The 21,938-nt window shown below is 36.7% G+C and overlaps 1 protein-coding gene across 1 annotated transcript; it reads left to right on the top strand.

The window, feature by feature from the left end:
• Window positions 1-512: 512 nt before the first annotated feature.
• LOC119777938 (immunoglobulin superfamily member 10-like) lies at window positions 513-19,717 on the top strand (the record flags this gene model as incomplete). The annotated part of the gene is made up of 7 exons (XM_038276948.1): window positions 513-660; window positions 1,124-1,381; window positions 14,388-14,509; window positions 17,890-17,936; window positions 18,092-18,210; window positions 19,208-19,465; window positions 19,545-19,717. Coding segments are annotated over 7 exons (1,125 nt in total), but the record flags the coding sequence as incomplete, so codon positions are not given.
• Window positions 19,718-21,938: the final 2,221 nt, after the last annotated feature.

Raw genomic sequence — 21,938 nt, 5'->3', positions numbered from 1 at the left:
TGTCCAAGAAATATCAATATCCACAAACATAACATTGTAGAAGAAATCATCTTCAGCTTGATACTTATTAATGTTTTAGATACTTTTTGATCAAATATTGCATGATCTGTAGCCATTGTGAAGTAAAGATTTTAAATTTCTCTGTTTAAGCTCCTGAAATTTAAGAGGAAAACTCAGACAGTAGAGTTCCAGAGAGTCACTCAGGGCAAAGTAACCCTGTGACCTGTCTTTTCAGAACAAGAAATATTACAATCATTTTTGTTGTCTTTCTTTTTGACAAGTTCGTAAAGTTTAGGCAATTACAGTTTCTGTTTTGTTTCTGCATCATTGCAGGTGCAGAAACTACCTGTGATGGCAGAGAAGATGGAGCTCTGTGTTTTGCACCTTTGGGAGGAACAGTCCTCATCCAGCTGATAAATAATGCCTCAGGAACACCTAGATATAGATTAAAATTGAAAGGAGCAATAATTCTTTCGAGTGGAGATCGTGGAGATCGTTCTTTGACATTTCTTCTCAAGAACAGATATCTTTTTTTTCCCAGTAATGGTACATTACAAATAATGAATGTCATCAGAAATGACAGTGGTAATTATACAATGGAAACCTTTAATTCAGATGGAAAAAGTTTGAAGACACACACTCTTCAGTTGATTGCTATAGGTGATTTCTTCCTTCTTTCAGATTAAATTATTTTGATTTATCAAGATCTTATATTATTACATGAACAAAAATGCTTAATTTAACAGTGATAAGTATATCAATTTTGTAATTTAGTTCAAATTTACATGGAGTAAAAAAAGTTCACTTTTAGCTTATACGGCTTGTATGTGTCAAGGTCACATAGTTTAACCAGTGCATGTGATTTTATTTCAGCTGACAGGAAGGGGGATTGTCTTAGCTGTTGCCACTGTCCCCATTAATATAAGCATGGTTAGGCTTAGGCTTGTATTATTTTTACATGTATTAAAAAGAGCTTAAGCTAACAGTGATATGTATTTTCACATTTTCTGATTCTATCAAAATATTGTTATTGTTTTCATCTTCAAACTAGCAAAACACAAAGGATTAAAAGCTTCCTCTTTATTATTAACAAATGTGAAAAAAACAACATCTTTTCTCCCAGCTCCTGTGTCCTCTGCCCAGCTGGTCCCTGAATGTTTGTCTCAGGGACAGATGAAGGTGTCCTGTCTCTCAGAGGGAGGCGACAGTCCTCAGTACGGATGGACATTGAATGGACACACACTGACAGACTCTGAGCTTCTCTCTGGAAATAATGAGTCTAACATCATCGTTCTGAAGGAAAGCATCTCAGGACATCTGGTCTGCTCAGTCAGAAACCAAGTCAGTGTTTCTTTCAAACAAATACAATTATCTACCTGTGGTGAGTTCAAACATTTTGAATACACTATGATTAATTCAAAATAATATTTGTAATCATTAAATCTATTGTCTTTCTTTGCTTGTAGGCTTCATATTTATAAACTGCTCTGTGAATGGGACACTCATGTCTACATGGGTACCTAAAGAAAATCAAACCTTGTGTGATGAATCATTCCCTTCCACAGGCAAGCCTTTAATCATTAAACCTGTCATGGGTAAGGAGTTACATTTAAACCCACAATTTATCATGAATACATCTCCAAATCAGATATAATGGATAGATTTACCTTGGTACAGTAATAACCTAAAGTTTCTACTTGAATGCTCTGGATTTAATATTTTGAGCAATTTACTTTTTATCCAGTTTATAAACCCTATCGATCCATTTCTAATTGTTTTTAGCTGGTGCACTTGGAGCTCTGCTGATTATCCTATTAGTCAGATCTTCAATCTGCTGGGCCAAGAGTAAGAAAAACAAAAACAAAGGCAATATATTTATTACTTATTTGCAAATGTAAAACTTTATGTTTTTGAAAATTGAAACAAACCTTTTATCGTCAACGGACTTACCTCATGCATTACTTCTTGCTCTTTTGTAGTGGAGGAAAATGATAGAAAACAGGCAAATGTTAACGGACAAATGAAAGGTTTAACCAAAATAACTTAATTCATGAGATTTGGTCCTTCTATTTTCAGTAAGTATATGAGAAATGTAAAAAATACAAAAGCAAAACAAAAAAGAAGCTTTGTTTTAATAACATTAGCAGTGTCTCAAAAGAGCAAATAATATCTGCTTGTAAAGGCGGGAAAAAATAAACACAAATTCATTAAAATATTTCCTTTAAATATAAGTTTATAAAGATAATAGTAATATACAAACATTATATATGAAAATTTCACTAATTGATTGCTTAAGTGCTTTTACACATAGGAGCTCTTAAATGCTATCTTACCAAGACTTCTGCCATATATTTAGTATATAATTACAGTATCACATGAATTTTATTGTTGTCATGATGCTAACATGAAGCTAAGGCGGAAATTCAACTGAAGAAACTCTGATTACTTCCATTCAATCTGAGGCTGATCCGCCTCCGACGCAGCCAACCCGCTTCAAGCCACTTTCCTCAATGCCCAATCATCTTCCAGCACTCTACTTAAAGCCACTCCAAATCATCTCTAGGCCTGCTCTTCAACAAGCGCAAGATCCATCGCTCCTATGTCGGACTTTGATTCAGACAACCCACCTCCATCCCCTTCTCCACCATTGTAGTAAGCTCATCCGACTCCTCCTCGATGCTCCTTCAACCTCACCTCCAGTGTGTACTCCCTCCAGATTTTCATGGAGTTCCCTGTCACTTTAAACGGTCCGGCAGAAGACCGCCACGTTGAGCCTGGTTCTGCCAGAGATTTTTTCCCAAAGGGGAGTTTTTTCTCTCCACAGTCGCTTCATGCTTGCTCTTCATGGACAGTTTATGCAAACTTTGTTCATTCAGTGACATCTAACTCAAGCATCACCCTGTATACCAGCCTCTATGGATTAACCAAACTTCATCTATCTAAACTCCACCACCAGTTTCAGGCCCGGGGGGAATATCCTTATTCTCATACATCAGTTTATCTGCATTAAAGTATAAATCAGCGTTTATGTTTCCTGCCGAGGCCTGAGCGCCAAAGTTCAAACTATTGTATCAATAAACTCTTCTAATTGCATCTTTTTCTCTTTGCTCTTTGTGAGTTTTTCAGATTGAAATAACTTTTTGGACATTTTCTTATGTCTGAACAGATTCCTCCGTGATGAGATGTGCTTTGATGTTTGTTGCAGCCATTCTTTCATGTGGTGGAATTGGCCTCTATTTCACATGGAAGGAGAAAAAATACAAGGAAGATTTAAACAAACCACACAAAAACGAGATTCCTGATGACTTTGAAATAACTGAACATTTGGCTGATGATTAATTGTTATCATTTCAAGATAACTTTTGAGCTCAGTTTTATATAAAAAATTCTCCAAAATGTCTGAAAAATAAACAGTTTTGTATTTTTTTATGCTTTAATCTCTTGATAAATGTAAAAATGTCCTTATCCAGCACTTAATAAAAAATAAGACAAATTCTAAGAAGTGCCTAACTTTAGCCAATTAGAAATAACTATACTGCAATTTTATGTTTGTTTTTATACATTGTGCAGATGCTTAAGCGATTTACAAAGTAGACACAATGTTACAAGGCATTACCGTGATGGATCTTGCCTAAGGACCCACACTGGCAGCTCATCTACCCCCAACGTGGTTTTGAACCACCAGAATTTTATACAATTCACTTTTCAAATATATCTACATATTACAGTAAAAACAGTTCACAGACATTCTGATTTTTTCTTGGAAGTTTTACAGGTTGCTATTGTTATTATTTAGCTTTAAAATTATGTTTTCCTGTTTTCATTTTTTGTTTAGCATGGTAAAGAGTTATTTAAAAATAAATAAATAGCTAAAGATTTATTACATGTTTGGCTTCTGGGTCAAATTTTATTTATCATATTTTTAATGTAATGAGTGATAAAATGGGTCATTAATAAAGGTATAGGGGAGGATTCTTCCACATTTTTGCAAAGACCCGCCCTCTCAACTTTAAGAACAAAGAAAAATTTATATGTATGTATCATATCCTATACTCTTTTTTTATGTCATTTTTATAAATAAATATCATTTCTGGAAACTAAGAAAGGCTTGTTTGATTAATTGTTAAGGATAATTTTGTCTTCAAACTACTTTTCAACCCTGTGCATGCTGTTAAAACCGAGACATTTTTTTTCAAAAATGCTTTTTCAGTTACAAATTATGTAATCATGATAATATTATTTATGTTCATCCAATAAAATGAACATTCATTAAAAAAAAATTTAAGATTAATTGCTGGGGTTCTGTGAAAGAGTAGAGAAGACATTTTTTTTGTTTCCCAACCTTTTTTGACTTGTGTAACCTTTTCTTTTCCCATGAGCACCCCACTCAGGGAAAAGTTTTGATGATTATCCAAAAATGAAATGTACAATTACTGATTATAAAATAAAGACTATTTTATTTATTCTTTTCATTTGAGCATTTAGTTCTTATTGTATTCTTTCCATCTCAAATAAAAAAATAAAAAAAAAAACCCATAAAGATGTTGCCTGGAAGTTAGAAAGGAATCGAAATAAATAAATATATATGAAAATCCACTTATAAACCTGTATCTATAAAACTGGAGCTCCTCTTATATATATGTATATATATACATATATATATATATATATATATATATATATATGTGTGTGTGTGTGTATATACATGTATATATCTGTATATATGTATATAATTGCATATATATGTAGATATATATACATATATATTTTTTGTCTGTGAGTGTTGTAAAAAAAAGTTTAACAGGAAGGTTACTCGACTAATATAATTTAAGTGCAATTAGAGGGAGAGGGGGTATGAAAAATAAGTTTGAATTATTCAAAGAATTTACAGTAAAGGAAAAGTGTGATCAGCAGGGAAAAATCAATGGATCATTATCTATACCGAAAATGAATACGTTTGCGGTGAGTTAATGAATTTTGCATTAATTAATAAAAAAAATAAAAATTATTTTTTTATTGCAATCACTGAGTCTGGGAGCGGCCATTTTTGCCCAAATATAGTAACACCTCACTCCTGACATCTTCAGGCAGTGACGTCACGGTGCGATAAGCCTAGGGCAATTCTCTCCGCTTTACAAGCAAAATCAATGGGAACTATTTTACACACCTGCAATCAACAACAGTTATTCTAGGTTTTGAGATGACTTAATTGAAATTCGCGAGAGCAGTTGGATGTGTTGAAAGTGAGGAAATGTCCTGATTTCACTACGCACGACGCTCCGTGTGACGTAATCCCTGAGCCGCGTCAGTGCGGGCAGCCCTGTTCTTAATCAGAGGCTCTGTTCGAAAACCTAGGACGCATCCTCCAAGGACGCGGTCTACCTAGACTTGATCCTTCGAAGTCCTTGAAAGTAAGGAGGCCGGAAGAGTTTTGGCTGTAAATTCGAACAGGTCCACCCTTCGGCGGGTTTTACCGCCGTATGCTCTGTTGCTTAGCAACCGTGAAAGTTGACACACAAAGCAGGAAAATAATGAATACAGAGGTTTTCAAAACTGTTTGTTTATTTATTTATTTTAAAAAAAGTTAAAGTGAACAAAGACTACACTCACAAGAATCCAGAGTGGAATAAAGGTTTCAACCACCGGTAGCAGGAACAAATAAAATCAAATGTAATGATAGAAACCTTAGTCAGTTAAATAACATGCTGCTGTCATTTTGCACATCTCTGATGTTGCTGCTATTTTCAAATATCCATTACTGTAAAAATGTCCATAGCTGCATATTGGTTATTAATTCTCCAGTTTTATATTGTTAAAACACTTTACAGAATTTTATTTTTGATATTTTAACTCTTCCCTATTATATTATTGTTATACATTTTTCTAAGGTCCACATTTGTGTGACCATTTTCAATAATCTTTCTGCTGCTGTAAATCTGCCCATTGTGGGACAATGAAGGGATTTTCCATTCTATTCTATAAAAGGTTTAGAAATATATAAGTAAATCTAAACAATGTATCTACAAAATATATCTGCAAAATCTCTAATATTCAACAACAAAAAATACTTAGTTAAGCATATTGTGCAAAACAACAATTAAAAAAATATACTCCTATCATATTTATAGTTCCGACTCTGCAGATCTATTAGAATATTTTCTTAAATTACAGCCAAACTCATTTACACAGTAACAGATAAAAACCTTTAGATAAACCAAACATTACCGCCACATATCTGACTCAATAACCATTAAAACAACTATTTTCATTCATTTCAGACGGAACTATTCACATAGTTGTATTATATTAAACTGAACTTCCAATTTTCACCACTTTTCTGCGCCAAGTAGCATTTCCTCTGATCACAGAGCAAATCCCGATGATGAGACATTTGTTCTTTCAATCAAATTACGCTTAATTTAAAACACTTATCATTTAACAAACAGTATATAATAATTTTATATTCAAAGTGCTTTCAGAAGTTTGAATTCTGGATATGATCGGACTTTTCCTTTGTCACTTCTCTGGCTTTATATACCGACAGATTTATTTGGTGGAGGGTTTTGTTTCTACTTACGTTCAGGTGAATTTAGTTAGTTTGGAAATTGATGTTTGGTTTGGTTGATGTTAACTAGTCTCTTTTGTGTGTATTAGGTTGATTAATTTATTGTTGTTTGTCAAATTGTAATACATTCCGATTCATTCATTCAGTTTAATTTTAACAAACATGCAAAATATAAGAAATCAAGAGGGAGCAAAAACTTGTGGCAAGATAGCTTGACGAGCCAAACTGATTTATACTGAGAGTAATTCAGTCTGGTAAACTGCTGGTTACTCCCACCAGATCTGGCCAATCACAGTGCAGGAGGCAGGACTTCACAAAGCATAATTCTCAGAATAACCCATAATGTAACAGCCATTCTGAAAGTCGGTCGTTAAAGAGGGGGTTGTCTTCTGTAATACCTAGAGATATAGACAGGTTTCAGGTATTATAGGAGACAACCCCCCCTTTAACGACAATCCCCCCCTTTAACAACAGACCTTCGGAATCATAGACATGTTTCAGATATTACAGGCTAATAATGGAACCAAACGACCCGCTCGTCGGTTTAAATTTGTATGTTTCCAAGCAATACAAGGCCTTCTCTATATAAATCCTCAAACTCACTGCGGATCCAGACATTTGAATTGAGAAAGCTCAAAAGTGAAACATCTTCAAACCTTCAAACCAAGTCCAGTGGATTGTTTTTTAAACTTTTAAGGAATTAAGTGAGATTGTTTGAAGTATATAGACAACAGTTTTCATGGTTCTCTGAACCTAACTTTTGTTACTACAAGTTACTACATCGATTAAAGCCAATCAAATTTCCTTGATGCTTGCATCACACTGATTCAAATCTCCCTGTGAGCCGACCTGGTTCTGGAAACGGCTGGTTGTGGACTTGACCGAGCTGATACCGAAAGCTGCCCCTCCCCCTCATTTGAAAACTTATTTTAGTTAATGGTTACTTTAAAAGAGTTTTACTCTGAGCCCTGGTTTCATAGTGTGAATGAATGTGGTGTGACTGGCTGTGAGTGAGTTTATGCATTTCTTTCATCTTGATTTCCTGTTTCCTTTTTTGTGAGGTTGGTGTATTCGAGCAAACAGAGTATTGTAAGTCAATTTAAATCTCGTGCAACCACATCTAGGATTTTCTAAGTCTAAAAACCCTTTGTCTTGATATTTGCAGTCCACCCCTCCACTTTATCATTTTGCTCATTTCATAACCTAAGGTACACCCACATTTGTAGTCCAGTCCTCCCCTTTTGGTCACATGATAATAGCCACCATTTTGTAAGATTCACAACCTCCCTGTGTTTTTCCAGTGTTGTTGCTCCACCTCCTTTGATCGCACGATAGGGATCCCTCATTTTGTTTTTCTGACTCTTTGTCGAAGCAAAGCCCTCCCCTCTAACTGGGTTAGATGAATGTATGTTTGCTGACCTGCTACAATGCTGTATTGTTAATACTTAGATTTAGACAGATTGTATTTTGTCATTTTTTACACAATTAATTTTTTTAAGTGCTGCCTTGATAAGGTAAGCAGGAGTGATAAAAAGATTGTAATGAAAAACAGTAATTTAAACATATGACTGTATAGTTACAGTTCTAACATTCTCTTTTTTTATAACCACTTTTACATAACATTCAGCAGTCTAATGGCAGTGGGGAAGAAACTGTTCTGGAATCTGCTGGACCTGCATCGGAAGATTCAAAGTCTCTTACGGCAGCAGGGAGAACAGTCCATGATGGGGGTGTGAGGGGTCATTTATGATATTATGGGCTTGGGACACGCAGCGCTGGGATGAAATGTCTTTAATGGAGAAAAGAGGAGCCCCAATGATCTTCTATGCTCTTCTTACTACTCTTCCCACCTTCTTCCAGTCTGAGTCACTGCAGCCTCCACACCACACAGTGAGACAGCTGGTCAGAACGCTCTCTATGGTGCTTCTTGTTAGAGTGATAATTATAAAATTATTGTGTGGACATATGAAACATTGAAAGAAAGAAGATGCTACATTTCTATCCTGTGATTCAACCAGAAGAGTCATAAACTTTTATGACCTCCAGTAGGTCATGAGGCAGAATCACACGGTTGTGTGACTTCCATCCAGCCAGATGGTCAATTCACACTATCTTATTACCTGCATCCTCCCAGATAATCATTACTGGGTCTTCTGTTTAAGGCCCATCCTATGATGTTGTAAACTGTTAATAAAAGGCTTTGCTATGAAGGGATCTGTGTGAGAAGGTGCTGGTTTCTGAGCCAACACCTTTTCTCCGCTTCTGCAGAGGCTGACGTCAAAAACCCTGTCTCTGTGTTGATTATTTCCTTTTAATCTCTTAAACTCACATTTCTCTGGATTAAAACCCAACATTTTTGGTGCCGAAACTCCGGGAGTCAAGATCCAATTGTCCAGGACCGTGCGGGACCAAGGCCAAGAAACTGTAGACAGCCGTCCACCCTTTGCCGGACGGAGCCAATAGGTTGGTCCAGCCCTGCCCTGGACATCCTGGTGACGACTCAAGCTGAGGACTGATCTGCACAGAAAGGGTAGGCCTAAAGCTTTTGATCAAAAGTTGGTCTGGGACCATGTGAAAGCTATAACTAGATGTAGTCGCTAGAATATTTGACAAACAGGGTTTGTTGTGAGAGATCTGGGATCGGTATTCTGTGCGTTTGGGTCTGGGACCCTCTGTGTGAAAGCTATAACTAGTTGTAGTCGCTAGGATATTTCACGAAACCAAGTTTTGTTGACAGATCTGGGATCTGGATATTCTGTGCATTTGAGTCTGGGACTCTGTGTTGTTCTCGAGATAGTAAGGTTTGCAGCTGCAGCAGGGATATTTGCCAAAACCAAGTTTTGTTGACAGATCTGGGATCTGGGTATCCGGTGCGTGCGAGGGCCTGGAGCTGGAGACTCCAAAGTGTACACGATAAATGTTTTTTTTTGTCTATGTTGGTTAAAATAAAAAAAAATATCTTAGGCCTTAGAATAGGTGTGTGTGTGACTGTGTGGGAGTGTGTCAGGAAACAATCGAACCTTTCAGGTTCTGTTGTTTCATATTAAAACAGCAGGGGTTAATACAGTACAACTCTTGTGGATGCAGATGCAAGAATTTCTCACCTGAAAAGGTAGAAGAAGAAATTACCACAACAGTGTTTGGGTGCTGTCCTGCTGAATAAACATCCAGTGCGTAGAATACCCTAGATGTTTGTACTGGACTAAATTCTTTAAAATGGGATAAGGTCAAAATAAATTAGAGATAATTTAGAATCTACGATTAGAAGTTGTAGAAGTGCAGGATCCAACAAAAAAAAAAATAATAATAATAATAATAATAATAATCACTTAAATATATAGTTTGGAAAAAAATATGGGTTTGAGGGACACCTCTATTCCAAGATAAAATAATAAGAACTAAATGATAAAATAATAGAACTAAAGTGAGTCAGGGGGGTAAAAGAATTAAAAAGGATGGGTTCAGGGAAGAGTATAGAGAAGACCATAAAGGGGATGTAAAATTTGTGTCAGATTGATCCAAGTAATTTAAAATACTTGTAGGAGTGGAAGTTAGTGTATGATACATGCACAAAGCAGATATGATGAAAACCTAAATAAATAGATCTAATGTTGCGTTTGTCTGGTTTTAATATTATGTGTTTCTGTCTTTAAAGTTATGTTTGTGGGTCTTTTAAGTTGTTTGTGTGTCCAAAAACTAATGAAACACAGTTTAGAGGGAGACAGCTTAAATCTGCATAAGCGCGCAGGGGGGATGTCGGTGGAGCGATGACTGCAGCATTGTTCTTATTGACAGCCTTCCTAATGCGTCTGCAGGGTCTCCAAAACTATAATTTCGGAACCAAAATTTAAAATTAATAAACCCACAAGAAAATGATTTTAGTCATGCAAGCTACATACAGGGAATAAAAAAAAATGTAAGGGGGTTTAAATAAGTGGATTGTGCAAGCTAAAACATAGAAACAGCTATGAAGCAAAGTTTGGACCATAACTGGGCTCAAGGGAGGGGCCGGTGGTCACAGGGGAAAAACAAGGGGTCACGTAGAAAACACAATAGGTGTTTGAGCAAATGGGGGACCAGGAAGAAAGACTCCACAGGGGAAGTCATCTGAGTGTGAATAGGTGTTTGAGCAAATTGGGGAGACATTAAAATAGTAGATGTGTATGAAGCATGGGGGATATTAAATGCATTAAAGGCAAAAACATGAATAGTTTTAACAATTATTAGACAAGCAGTTAAACCTATATGCAATTCAGGAGCCTGTAAAATTTGCATTCAAGATAATGTAGGACTAAAACCATCTAAAATGCTAGTTTTTGTACAATCAGCAAAAGGTCAAATGGAATACCTTTAAAAATAGAAAACCTTCAAACAGGAACAAGATTGCAAGGTTCTATGTTTTTGTGGTGGTATCACCAACTCACCACATTAATTTGCTAGGATGGGAATTGATGGGAAAATTAAGCAATTTTTCCCAAACAGGGGGGCATGAAGGCCGAATGTGTGGAACATATAAATAGCGTTTCAACAAAATCTACTTGTGTCTATATACACTATGCTAGAAGCACATTGTCAGATCCACTGGATGAAAGTCTGTTAGTTGAACAGTAGAAAACTTTGAATTTGTGCAAAACAGTTTCGGAAACAAGACATTACTATAATGGCTACACAAATTATGTACATAGATGGGGGTTCTTAGCAGCAGTTACTGTTATTACACACATGTAAGGAATGTACTGCTTATCATGGGTAAATCATTTGTCATTGGTTAAGACCAGTGAAGCACAGTGGAGAGACAGATGCCTGCGTTTAGAAGCTGCAGAAGGTGCATCTGATTTCTATCTATGTCCGCACCACACAAACCAGGCTGGCTATATAGCCATAACACAGAACTATGGAAGCAGCCTTATAAAATTCTGTCCAATACAGAAGCTTGGGTACAAGATTTAGCATTTGTTAAAATAACTCAGCATTCTTTGCTATCACAATTTGATGAAAATGATTTCAAAGATATTTCAAATGCATTGTGGTATACAAGAAGAATTGATGCAAGACTGTTGACAACAATAGATTTAGCTGAAATAGTTCCTAATACAGGCCAAGGATAAAACAATATCTGCTAGAATGTGAAGCAAAGGAAAGTATAAACTAGTTATACAAATTTTAGTAGGTGCAGAAATAAGTTTGTTGTTTGGGCCATGTTATTTCGGAGGAGGGGGAAAAGCTACAAGGGTATCTTTTTGGAGTTGTGCAATGACTGCAGGGCTTAGATTCCACATTATAAAAAAAAAAAAAAGAAACTCAGCTTTTCTTAAGTTTTTTTTTATGACACACTAATAGCTATGTCAGAGAAGCAGACAGCGGTTCGCGGTGCAGAATGTGGAACTTTTCTCAGCAACTGTCTTAGCTTTGTAAACTTATCAAAAACCGTGCATCCAAACAGTTGGCGGTTAAGCAAGTTATATGACCTTTGTGTTGTTACATTCTCATGGTGATACGCTCATACCTGTAGTGTCTTACTTTTAAGGGTTAAAGAGGACCCGTGTAAACAACAGTTCCCCCATATTCTTATTTTTGTTTTTATTATATTGTGTAGTTGGATGTGTGTGTATAAAGAGAAAACTGTAACTTGAGCGTGTAACAAAATTAATTTCCCTCTGGGATTATTAAACTATTTCTGATTCTGATTCTGACAAAAACCAGCAGCTATTTTGATCCATGAAATTATCATGTCTCAAACAGGGAGGAGTTATGATGAATATGGTATAGTTACACACACAAGTGTGTAACTACTACTGCTTTTAAAATTTTTGCATGTCTCACATGTTGTGAATACAATTCACAAGCAAATCAGAAAACTAAGTGAGGACAGGTGCCAAGAGGTACAGCTCAAGTTGAAATAATTAGCATGGACTACATTGAGCTGACTCCAAGTGGACAGTACAAGTACTGCCTAGTCCTAGTGAACAATTTTTCTAAATGGGTAGAAATTGTTTCCAAAAAACATGTCAATGCACTGACAGTAGCAAAAGCGTTGTGTAAACATATCATAACTGAGCATGGTATCCAAAAAATCTTACAAAGTGATAATGGAACACATTTTGTGAATGAAGTGATATCACTAATGTCTAAACATTTAAACATAACTTTGAAACATCACTGTTCCTACCATCCACAGAGTGCAGGACTAGTGGAGAGATTTCATGGAGAAACTAAAAATAGATTGAGAAAATTCATGGCAGAAACAGGAGGGCCATGGCCAGGATGTTTGCAGTTGGTGGAATTGCTCATGAGGATTGTTCCAACATCTGATGGTTTGGCCTCTTTTGAAATAGTCAATGGGAGACCTTTTTGTTCTACTTTTATGGGAAGGACAGCCATGGGCTGAAAAAGAAAAAGAACATTGACCCATTAACTCAGTGAATTCTGAAACTGTTCAAATACGGAACTGTTCAAAGAACATGTAATATGCCCAGAGCTCCTTTTTGTTTCCCCACAGGAAGGCCTGAAGCCTGGAGACCGAGAGCTGATTAAAATCATCAAAGGGAAGATTTGGGAAGCTCCGAGGTGGGAAGGACCCTACATAGTGCAACTAACAACCCCCACCACCTTGAAGATCCAGGAGAGAAACACTTGGATCCACCAGAGTCATTGTAAACTGATTCAAAAATTTTCCTCAGCAAAAAAGCCCAGTTACTTTCATAGGGACCCCACAACTAAGGTATAGATCTGTGGTGAAGTCCAGCTTCAAAGGGGTTTGGTTTTTTTAGGACCAATCGTCTCAACGCTGGTGAAGAAACCAACCTAACCCAGTCTTTTAGAGTCTGGTTAGTGGGTGTTTCCTTGGACGGACTGGCGAAGATCTGAAAAACCAAAGTGGTTTTGCTGCCCGGTGATGACTGTGACCGGTGTTCCTAGGAGCTCAAACTGACTGTCTGAAACAAAGGAAGAGCAGGATGATTTTTGATGGATCCACAGCAAGTCATTCCAAGCAGCATTCCAAGCGCGTTGCTGAAGATTTGAACTAAACAGACTGTTATGTTTGTACTCATATTCCTACTCCTATGAATACAATATGAATTGAAAGATGCTGATGTTTTTATGTATAAGAGGAGGGAAATGTTAGAGTGATAATTATAAAATTATTGTGTGGACATATGAAACATTGAAAGAAAGAAGATGCTACATTTCTATCCTGTGATTAAACCAGAAGGGTCATAAACTTTTATGACCTCCAGTAGGTCATGAGGCAGAATCACACGGTTGTGTGACTTCCATCCAGCCAGATGGTCAATTCACACTATCTTATTACCTGCATCCTCCCAGATAATCATTACTGGGTCTTCTGTTTAAGGCCCGCCCTATGATGTTGTAAACTGTTAATAAAAGGCTTTGCTATGAAGGGATCTGTGTGAGAAGGTGCTGGTTTCTGAGCCAACACCTTTTCTCTGCTTCTGCAGAGGCTGACGTCAAAAACCCTGTCTCTGTGTTGATTATTTCCTTTTAATCTTTTAAACTCACATTTCTCTGGATTAAAACCCAACACTTCTGTAGAAGGTGGTGAGGATGGGTGGGGGGCAGGTGATCTCTCCTCATCGACCGCAGGAAGTCCAAGCGCTTTTATGCCCTTTTGACCAGTGAGGTGGTGTTTACATTGCAGGTGTCTGTGATGTGCACCCTGAGGAATTTGGTGCTGTTGACCACCCCTACAACTGAGCTGTTGATGACCAGTGAAGCGTGGTTTGGCAGGTTCTTTCTGAAGTCCAAGATGATCTCCTTCGTCTTCTCCATGTTCAGGATCAGGCTGTTATCTTTTCACCAGTCCACCAGCTGCTCCACCCCCTCTCTGTAGTTCTGGTCGATGTCATCACTGATGAGGCCCACCACCGTGGTGTTGTCAGCAGACTTCACGATGTGATTGATGGTGAACCTGGGGATGCAGTCGTTTGTTATCAGGGTGAATAGTAGGGGCCCAGGACGCAGCCCTTAGGGGAGCCTGTGCTTAGGGTGATGACATCAGAGGTGTTCTGACTGACACGGCCTGACTGAGGTCTGTTTGTGAGGAAGTCTTGCAGCCAATTGCAGAGGGTTGAATTGAAGTATTGAATCCCAGCTGTTCTGGTTTCCCATCAGATGCTGTGGGATGATGATGTTGAAAGCTGAACTTAAGTCCAGAAACAGCATCAGTACAGGAGTGTTCTTCTCCTCCAGGTGCGCCAGGCTCAGGTGGAGAGCAGCAGAGTTGGCGTCCTCAGTGGAGCGGTTCTGTCGGTAGGCGAACTTGAACGGGTTGAATGTTGGTGGCAGACTGGAGACGATATGTTCTTGAACCAGCTTTTTGAAGCACATCATCATGATGAGAGTCAGTGCTACAGGCCAGTAATCATTTAATGAGGTGACCTGAGGCTTCTTTGGGGCTGGAATAATGATGGCAGACTTTAAGCGTATTGGCACAACAGATTGGTCCAGCGAGGTGTTAAAAATGTCTGTGAGGACACCAGCCAGCTGATCTGCACACTCCCTATACACCCGCCTTGGTATGTTATCAGGCCCTGGGGCCTTCCATGGGTTCACCCTTCTCAAAGTTTTCCTCACCTGATGGAATACTTTTCTACCATGTTAACCTAATTTATAGAGAGCTATATATAGCAATGAGAGCTATATATAGCTCTCTATAAATATAGAGCCAAGCTATTTTTTGCTATGCTCCGGTCCTGTCAGGTCAATATTCGCAATTGCAATCACACCAAACAGGAAAATGAACGGCGAGTAGATCCTGTTTGTCAAATTAAAACATAATAACTATGGATTGGTAACTACAAATTAGAGTATAATTCTTATATATTCCCAAAAACTAAGGCAGTTTCTCTTCCATCAAAATATTTATTTTATAACCAAGAACATAAAAGTTTAATCACATCCAGTCAAAAGAAATGTCTTATCACAGGCCTGGATGTAGAGAACAAACAGTAAATAAAAAATAATTTTGTATGATCTTTTTATCCCTGTTCCAAAAATCCACAACAAAAAGAAAATATTTGGGCAGAAACTGCACATATGCTTGATGCTGATGGGGATTCTTTTTAATGTGTCAAATTAAATCAAACATATTATTGCACATGTTATCCTCAAACTCCAAAGAAGTCTGCGCGGAGCAAGACAGGAGGAACAGCGGAGGCTGTAGGCTGCTGGCTTTGCTTTGCGAAGGCAGTCTGGATCGCAGCGGGTGGAGCGGTGACGGATGGTGTAGGATTTGGGGGTTAAGCTCCTCTCCTTTTTCCACTTCTTGTTGGTTCCCACTGTTTGTTCCTTGTACCCTAGCTTAAAGTTCTCCCAGTGGTTTACATCTGCTGTGTGCCTTTATTTATTGTTTTGCCTTGCTCCTGTGTCCTCTGTTGTTTTTCAAAGCTTTGAATTGTTTATTAAAGAACCACCAAGATAATTTATTGCTCTGTCATTCTGCATTTTGGTCCTCCCCTAATCATGACAGCAGTAGTAAGTTAGCACCTATAAACAAATAGAGTTCATTGCTATGGCCCATAACTCTAAGGAAAACATCCTCACATTTTTTACAAAACAAAACATAGATTAACCTGAAACAGATTTTAATGTTATTATGTTAATTCCTGGCCTTTCTAAATACTGACTTTTCAAAAAAAAAAAAAAAAAAATAGGAGAAGTCTCAACATTGAGCTGAGAAACAGCTCTGACTCTTGAAATCCTGAACAGGTCTCCACCCCATCACAGGGCAAGCAAGAAACACAAAGGCAACCCAACCAGACACCTTAATAGCTAATAGATATTTACTTTAGAAGTTACAAATCAACTTGGCATTTGGGTTTGTTAAAAGTTATAATTTGTAAACGTTTCTTTGCTTACAGCATTGTTGTTTTTTAGTTCAAGGTTTAAACTGATACGTTGTTGTGTCACTGTGCAAATTGTGTTGTTTGAATATGTGACAAGGCTCACAGTAAAGTTGTGAAATGCTACTTCTTGTTGTTATGGTACCGTATGTTTATCTGCAGTGGAAAATGTAGCTGTGGCTTTTTTCTTCGGTCAAGACTCTCATAGACTGTCAACACTTCCCTTTTCACACCTTTAGTGCTTCCTTTACTCAGGTTAAGCAGCATAAAAAGACATTTAAAAAATGGTTAGCTGGTTTAAACTACTAAAAGCTGCTGTTGGATTGTTACTGGTGCTAATGGAGGTATCTAAGGGTGAGTTGGTAATTTATTTTAATATAGTTTGATAAAAAAAAATTATAATCTAAAATACTTTCACATTTTTTCCAACACTTTCATTGAATAAAATCAAGAAGTAGTTTAAGTTGAGAATTGCCTTAAGACAAATAGAAATTTATCCGACTTGTAACTGGAACTACCATGAATCGAAATGCATAAATGAATTTAGAGTATCCGTCATAGTGCTTCTTGTGTATGTAGTTTTGTCTGCTCTCTATAAGATTTAGTGACTGTTGTATTATGCATCTGAATTATTCATCTTTTGGAGACTAAGCTGAAGCTAAACAAATTTGTTTGCTTTCTCAACTTTTTGCCCCCCAAAATTCTAGTTTGGAGTGATCTAAAATGTTGCTATAAGAAATGATCAGCCTGTCAATTGGGTCATCTTTATTTAACTACGGAAGTAAATGCTTTCAATGTTCAAAATTTATATCCTAAAAGCCTTGGTCCCAGGTGAAGAAAGAAAAAGAAAAACATGCAAAATGTGCTGTATCTATTTAGATTAAGAAAAGTTCTTTTTGTTGTGTCCCTGTTTTTTCATCTTTTCAGTCATCTATGCAGTTCACCCTGCAACGTCAACTAATGTTGCCCCTTTAATGCTTTCTACCTAAGGCAAACAAATCTTACAGAATTCTTTACAGATGGGTCATAAGCTATCCTGAAACATTTTATCTAAAGGGATACCTAATTTGTCGAAGAAATATCAATATCCACAAACATAAATTTTTAGAAGAAATTCTCTTCAGCTTGATACTTGTGAAGATTTTAGATACTTTTCGATCATATATTGCACGGTCTGTAGCCACTGTGAGGTAAAGATTTAAAAGCCCTCTGTTTAAGCTCCTGAAATTTAAGAGGCAAACAGGAAAACTCAGACAGTAGAGTTCCAGAGAATCATCAGATCAGAATCAGAAATACTTTGATAATCCCAGAGGGAAATTACGTCATTTCATTCAGGGCAAAGTAACCCTGTGACCTGTCTTTTCAGAACAAGAAATATTACAATCATTTTTGTCTTTCTTTTTGACAAGTTCGTAAAGTTTAGGCAATTACAGTTTCTGTTTTTATTTTGTATCCTTGCAGGTGCAGAAACTACCTGTGATGGCAGAGAAGATGGAGCTCTGTGTCTTGTACCTTTGGGAGGAACAGTCCTTATCCAGCTGATGAATAATGCCTCAGAAACACCTAGATATAGATTAAAATTGAAAGGAACAATAATTCTTTCGGGTGGAGAGAGTCATTCTTTGCCATTTCTTCTCAAGAACAGATCTCCTTTTTTCCCCAGGAATGGTACATTACGCATAATGAATGTAATCAGAAATGACAGTGGTAATTATACAATGGAAACCTTTAATTCAGATGGAAAAAGTTTGAAGACACACACTCTTCAGTTGATTGCTATAGGTGATTTCTTCCTTCTTTCAGATTAAATTAAATGGATTTATAAAGCTCTAACAATATTACTGTACATCAACACAAATGCTTAATTTAACAGTGATAAGTATATTAGTTTTTGTAATTTACTTAAACTCTACATGGAATAAACAAAAGTTCACTTTTAGCTAATATGGTTTTCATGTGTCAAGGTCACATAGTTAAACCAGCGCAAGAGATTTTATCTCAGCTGACAGGAAGGGGGATTGTCTTAGCTTTTGCCACTGTCCCCATTAATATAAGCATGGTTAGGCTTAGGCTTGTATTATTTTTACATGTATTAAAAAGAGCTTAATCGAACAGTGATATGTATTTTCACATTTTCTGATTCTATTAAAATATTGTTATTGTTTTCAATATAAATATATAAATATACATTTATATTTGTCTCTCCCGAAAGCCCTTTTGGAATAGCTGTAAACTGATTTCAGTTTTTTCTATCTCAGGCAAACATAAAACTGGTTATATGAGTATTTATGCACTTTTAATAGTATTCTAACTTAATAGATACTAAATTAATGCCTTCACTGATACTTTTAGTTCTGCCTATTTCATCCTGTAGATTTGCGAAAAAGCACCACCACATATTATTTTGTGTGAATGCTCCCGTTTTAGAATAAGAATGAGGACCAGTTTAAATTTTAACCTTGGAGTCAGAAAATTTTTACAGAGTCATGACATTTCGGTTGATCCTCACATGCTGTTTATCTAACAGCTAGGAATAAGGCTAAGGTATCAATTTGGTTAAGGTTAGGGTGAGGTACGAACTGTTCGTAGTTAGGCTTAGGCTTGTGATATTTTTACACGTATAAAACAAGCTTAATCATACAGTGATATGTATTTTTCACCTTTTCTGCTTCAATCAAAATACTGTGTTATTGTTTGCATCTTCAAACTAGAAAAACACAAAGATTAAAAAGTTTCCACTTTATTATTAATAAATGTGAAAAAAAAACTTCTCTCTCAGCTCCTGTGTCCTCTGCCCAGCTGGTCCCTGAATGTTTGTCTCAGGGACAGATGAAGGTGTCCTGTCTCTCGGAGGGAGGAGACAGTCCTCAGTACGGATGGACATTGAATGGACACACACTGACAGACTCTGAGCTTCTCTCTGGAAATAATGAGTCTAACATCATCGTTCTGAAGCAAAGCATCTCAGGACATCTGGTCTGCTCAGTCAGGAACCAAGTCAGTGTTTCTTTCAAAAAAATACAATTATCAACCTGTGGTGAGTTTAAAGATGTTGATACACTATGATTAATTCAAAATTTGTAATCATTAAATCTATTGTCTTTCTTTGCTTGTAGGCTTCATATTTATAAACTGCTCTGTGAATGGGACACAAATACCTAGATGGGTACCTAAAGAAAATCAAACCCTGTGTGATGAATCATTCCCTTTATTCATTAAATTTTTCATGGGTAAAGAGTTACATTTAAATCCACAATTTATCACAAATACATCTATAAATCAAATCTAATTGATTGACCTACCTTTGTACAGTAATAAGTTAAATTTTCTACTTTAATTCTGTGGATTTCATATTGAGATTTATTTCCTTTTTATCCAGTGCATAAATCCTATCGATCCATTTCTAATTGTTTTTACGTTTAAACAGAGCCGTGGGCTATAATAGCTGGTGGACTTGGAACTCTACTGATTATCCTATTAGTCATGTTTGCAATCTGCTGTGCCAAGAGAAAGAAAAACAAAAACAAAGGCAATACATTTATTTCTTATTTAAAAATGGAACACTTTGTTCTTTTTGAAAATTGAAGCAATTCAAACATGATCAACAGACTTACTTGCATTATTCTTGCTCTTTTGTAGTGGAGGAAAATGACAGAAAACAGGCTGATGTTAAGGGCAGAAGGCGGAAACTACAAAAGGAGAAAGTTGAAGAAGTCCAAGTGGAGTACGGCCAGGTGAAAAAGAAACGTAGGGTGTCTGATGACATGCTGAACTCAGATGGGGTTGATGTGTATGCAAAGGTCTGCAAAAAGGCTTGATTACATGTCACATGATCAAAGACTAATTAAATGAGGGAGAAGGTGAGGATTTCAAACACAAATATGTTTTTCCTCCTGTTTAAATAAATTTATAAATATGTTATTCAATAATATTAAATTCAGTCCACACAATTACTTTTACTTTCAATTGGTATTTATTTTTAATATCCAATCGATGTGGACAAATGCCTATTTGATGTGGAGTTCCCTGTTTTATCATTTTGCCGCCACAGTAATGCAAGCCAGTTGAAACAAAGCTGACAAACACTGGATAGGTTTACATGGAGATGTTTAAAAAGAGAGACTGTATTTCAAATGGACACATTTGCAAGTCTTCACTGCTTATCTATTGCCCAACTGGTCAGGGATCTTCAAGTGGTGTTTGTATCCCCGAATTGTCATGGCAGATGACCAACAGAGGGAAAAAATTTGCTTGCCTCTGGGTGTTTGGCTATTCTGTTGGCTTTAAAGTGGGCATTCAGAGTAAAGCTCAGCAATGTTAATGTTTATGCATTTGGCAAACAATTTTATCACATATTTTTACAGTATCGCAATGCATACAATGTGAAAACCTGACAAGAAGCTAGGAAGGGCAGAGGTGCCAAAAAGGGGACAATAATAACGATTTCATGGGCTTGTGGTTTACCTGGGCCGAGAGAGATAAAATAATCTGACACTCGCAAATAAACTTAGTCCTACTCAGAAATACATCACTGAGCGCTTTGTTTTTTTATATCCACAACACAAGAAATATTGATTGACTGTGTTTTGCTGGACATTAATATCTATCTTTGTATACAAAAAGCAGGCTCAGAACTGGAGCTTATATAAATCTCCACTGTGGCTGGAGTTTTTGAGAGTAATTTGTTTTAAGAAAAGATTTATGCTGTTAAGGTGTGACTAAAAGGTATAACCCAAATAAAAATGTATTAACTTTCCCAGATATCCTGATATGTGTTGAAACATACTTAGAGTTTAACTTATTTTATTCATAATGTGTTAGGGTATTTGTTATCAATGTGCGATTCTACATCAGACTGGAACAGGAATGTGGGTATCTAGTCTGATACAACTACTGCCTTATTGTTTCCAGATGTGCCTAGATATCATTTTTGAGACTGGTTGGAAAAACCGATTTTCTATACAATCCCTTCATAATATTTTATTTACTTTCTAAAAATGTTCACTCAGGGCTAAACCTGCAAATTTATACAGTAGCTGGGGGAGAGGAGATGTTTTCTTTTCTTTGGAGATTGTTTGAAACAGAAAAATATAGTTCCCATAACAGGCCAGAATTCTTCCCAAGTTTAATTTAACAATTTACTCTTTTATTCAACTTATTTGGATTAACTGTATGTGAAGACCTTTACAGTTTTTTTTTTTTTTGGCTTTAAGGTAGTGAAAGAAACCTTGTCCATATCAGAACAGGGCAGAACATCGAGCCATGTGTTACGATTGTCTTGTTTTCATCTTTGCAAAGATAAATAAGGTGCTGAGTGAATTACCATCAATCTCCTTTTATTTAACCAGATTGCATAGTTGAATACTTTTTTCCTATGACAGATAATCTTGTTACCATGTACAGGGTGGAGAGTGGAAAATGATGTGTGGATGTATTGTGGGTTACAGGCCAAGTGGGGTGGTAGTGAATGAATGTGCTACCCTTATTACCAAGGAGGAGATGAAACAGGA

Source organism: Cyprinodon tularosa, unplaced genomic scaffold (assembly GCF_016077235.1).
Source record: "Cyprinodon tularosa strain WSP-4 unplaced genomic scaffold, ASM1607723v1 ctg129, whole genome shotgun sequence".
NCBI classification, from domain to species: Eukaryota; Metazoa; Chordata; class Actinopteri; order Cyprinodontiformes; family Cyprinodontidae; genus Cyprinodon; species Cyprinodon tularosa.
The sequence above is the reverse complement of the archived record's forward strand: the minus strand, read 5'-3'. Positions and strand labels throughout refer to the sequence as shown.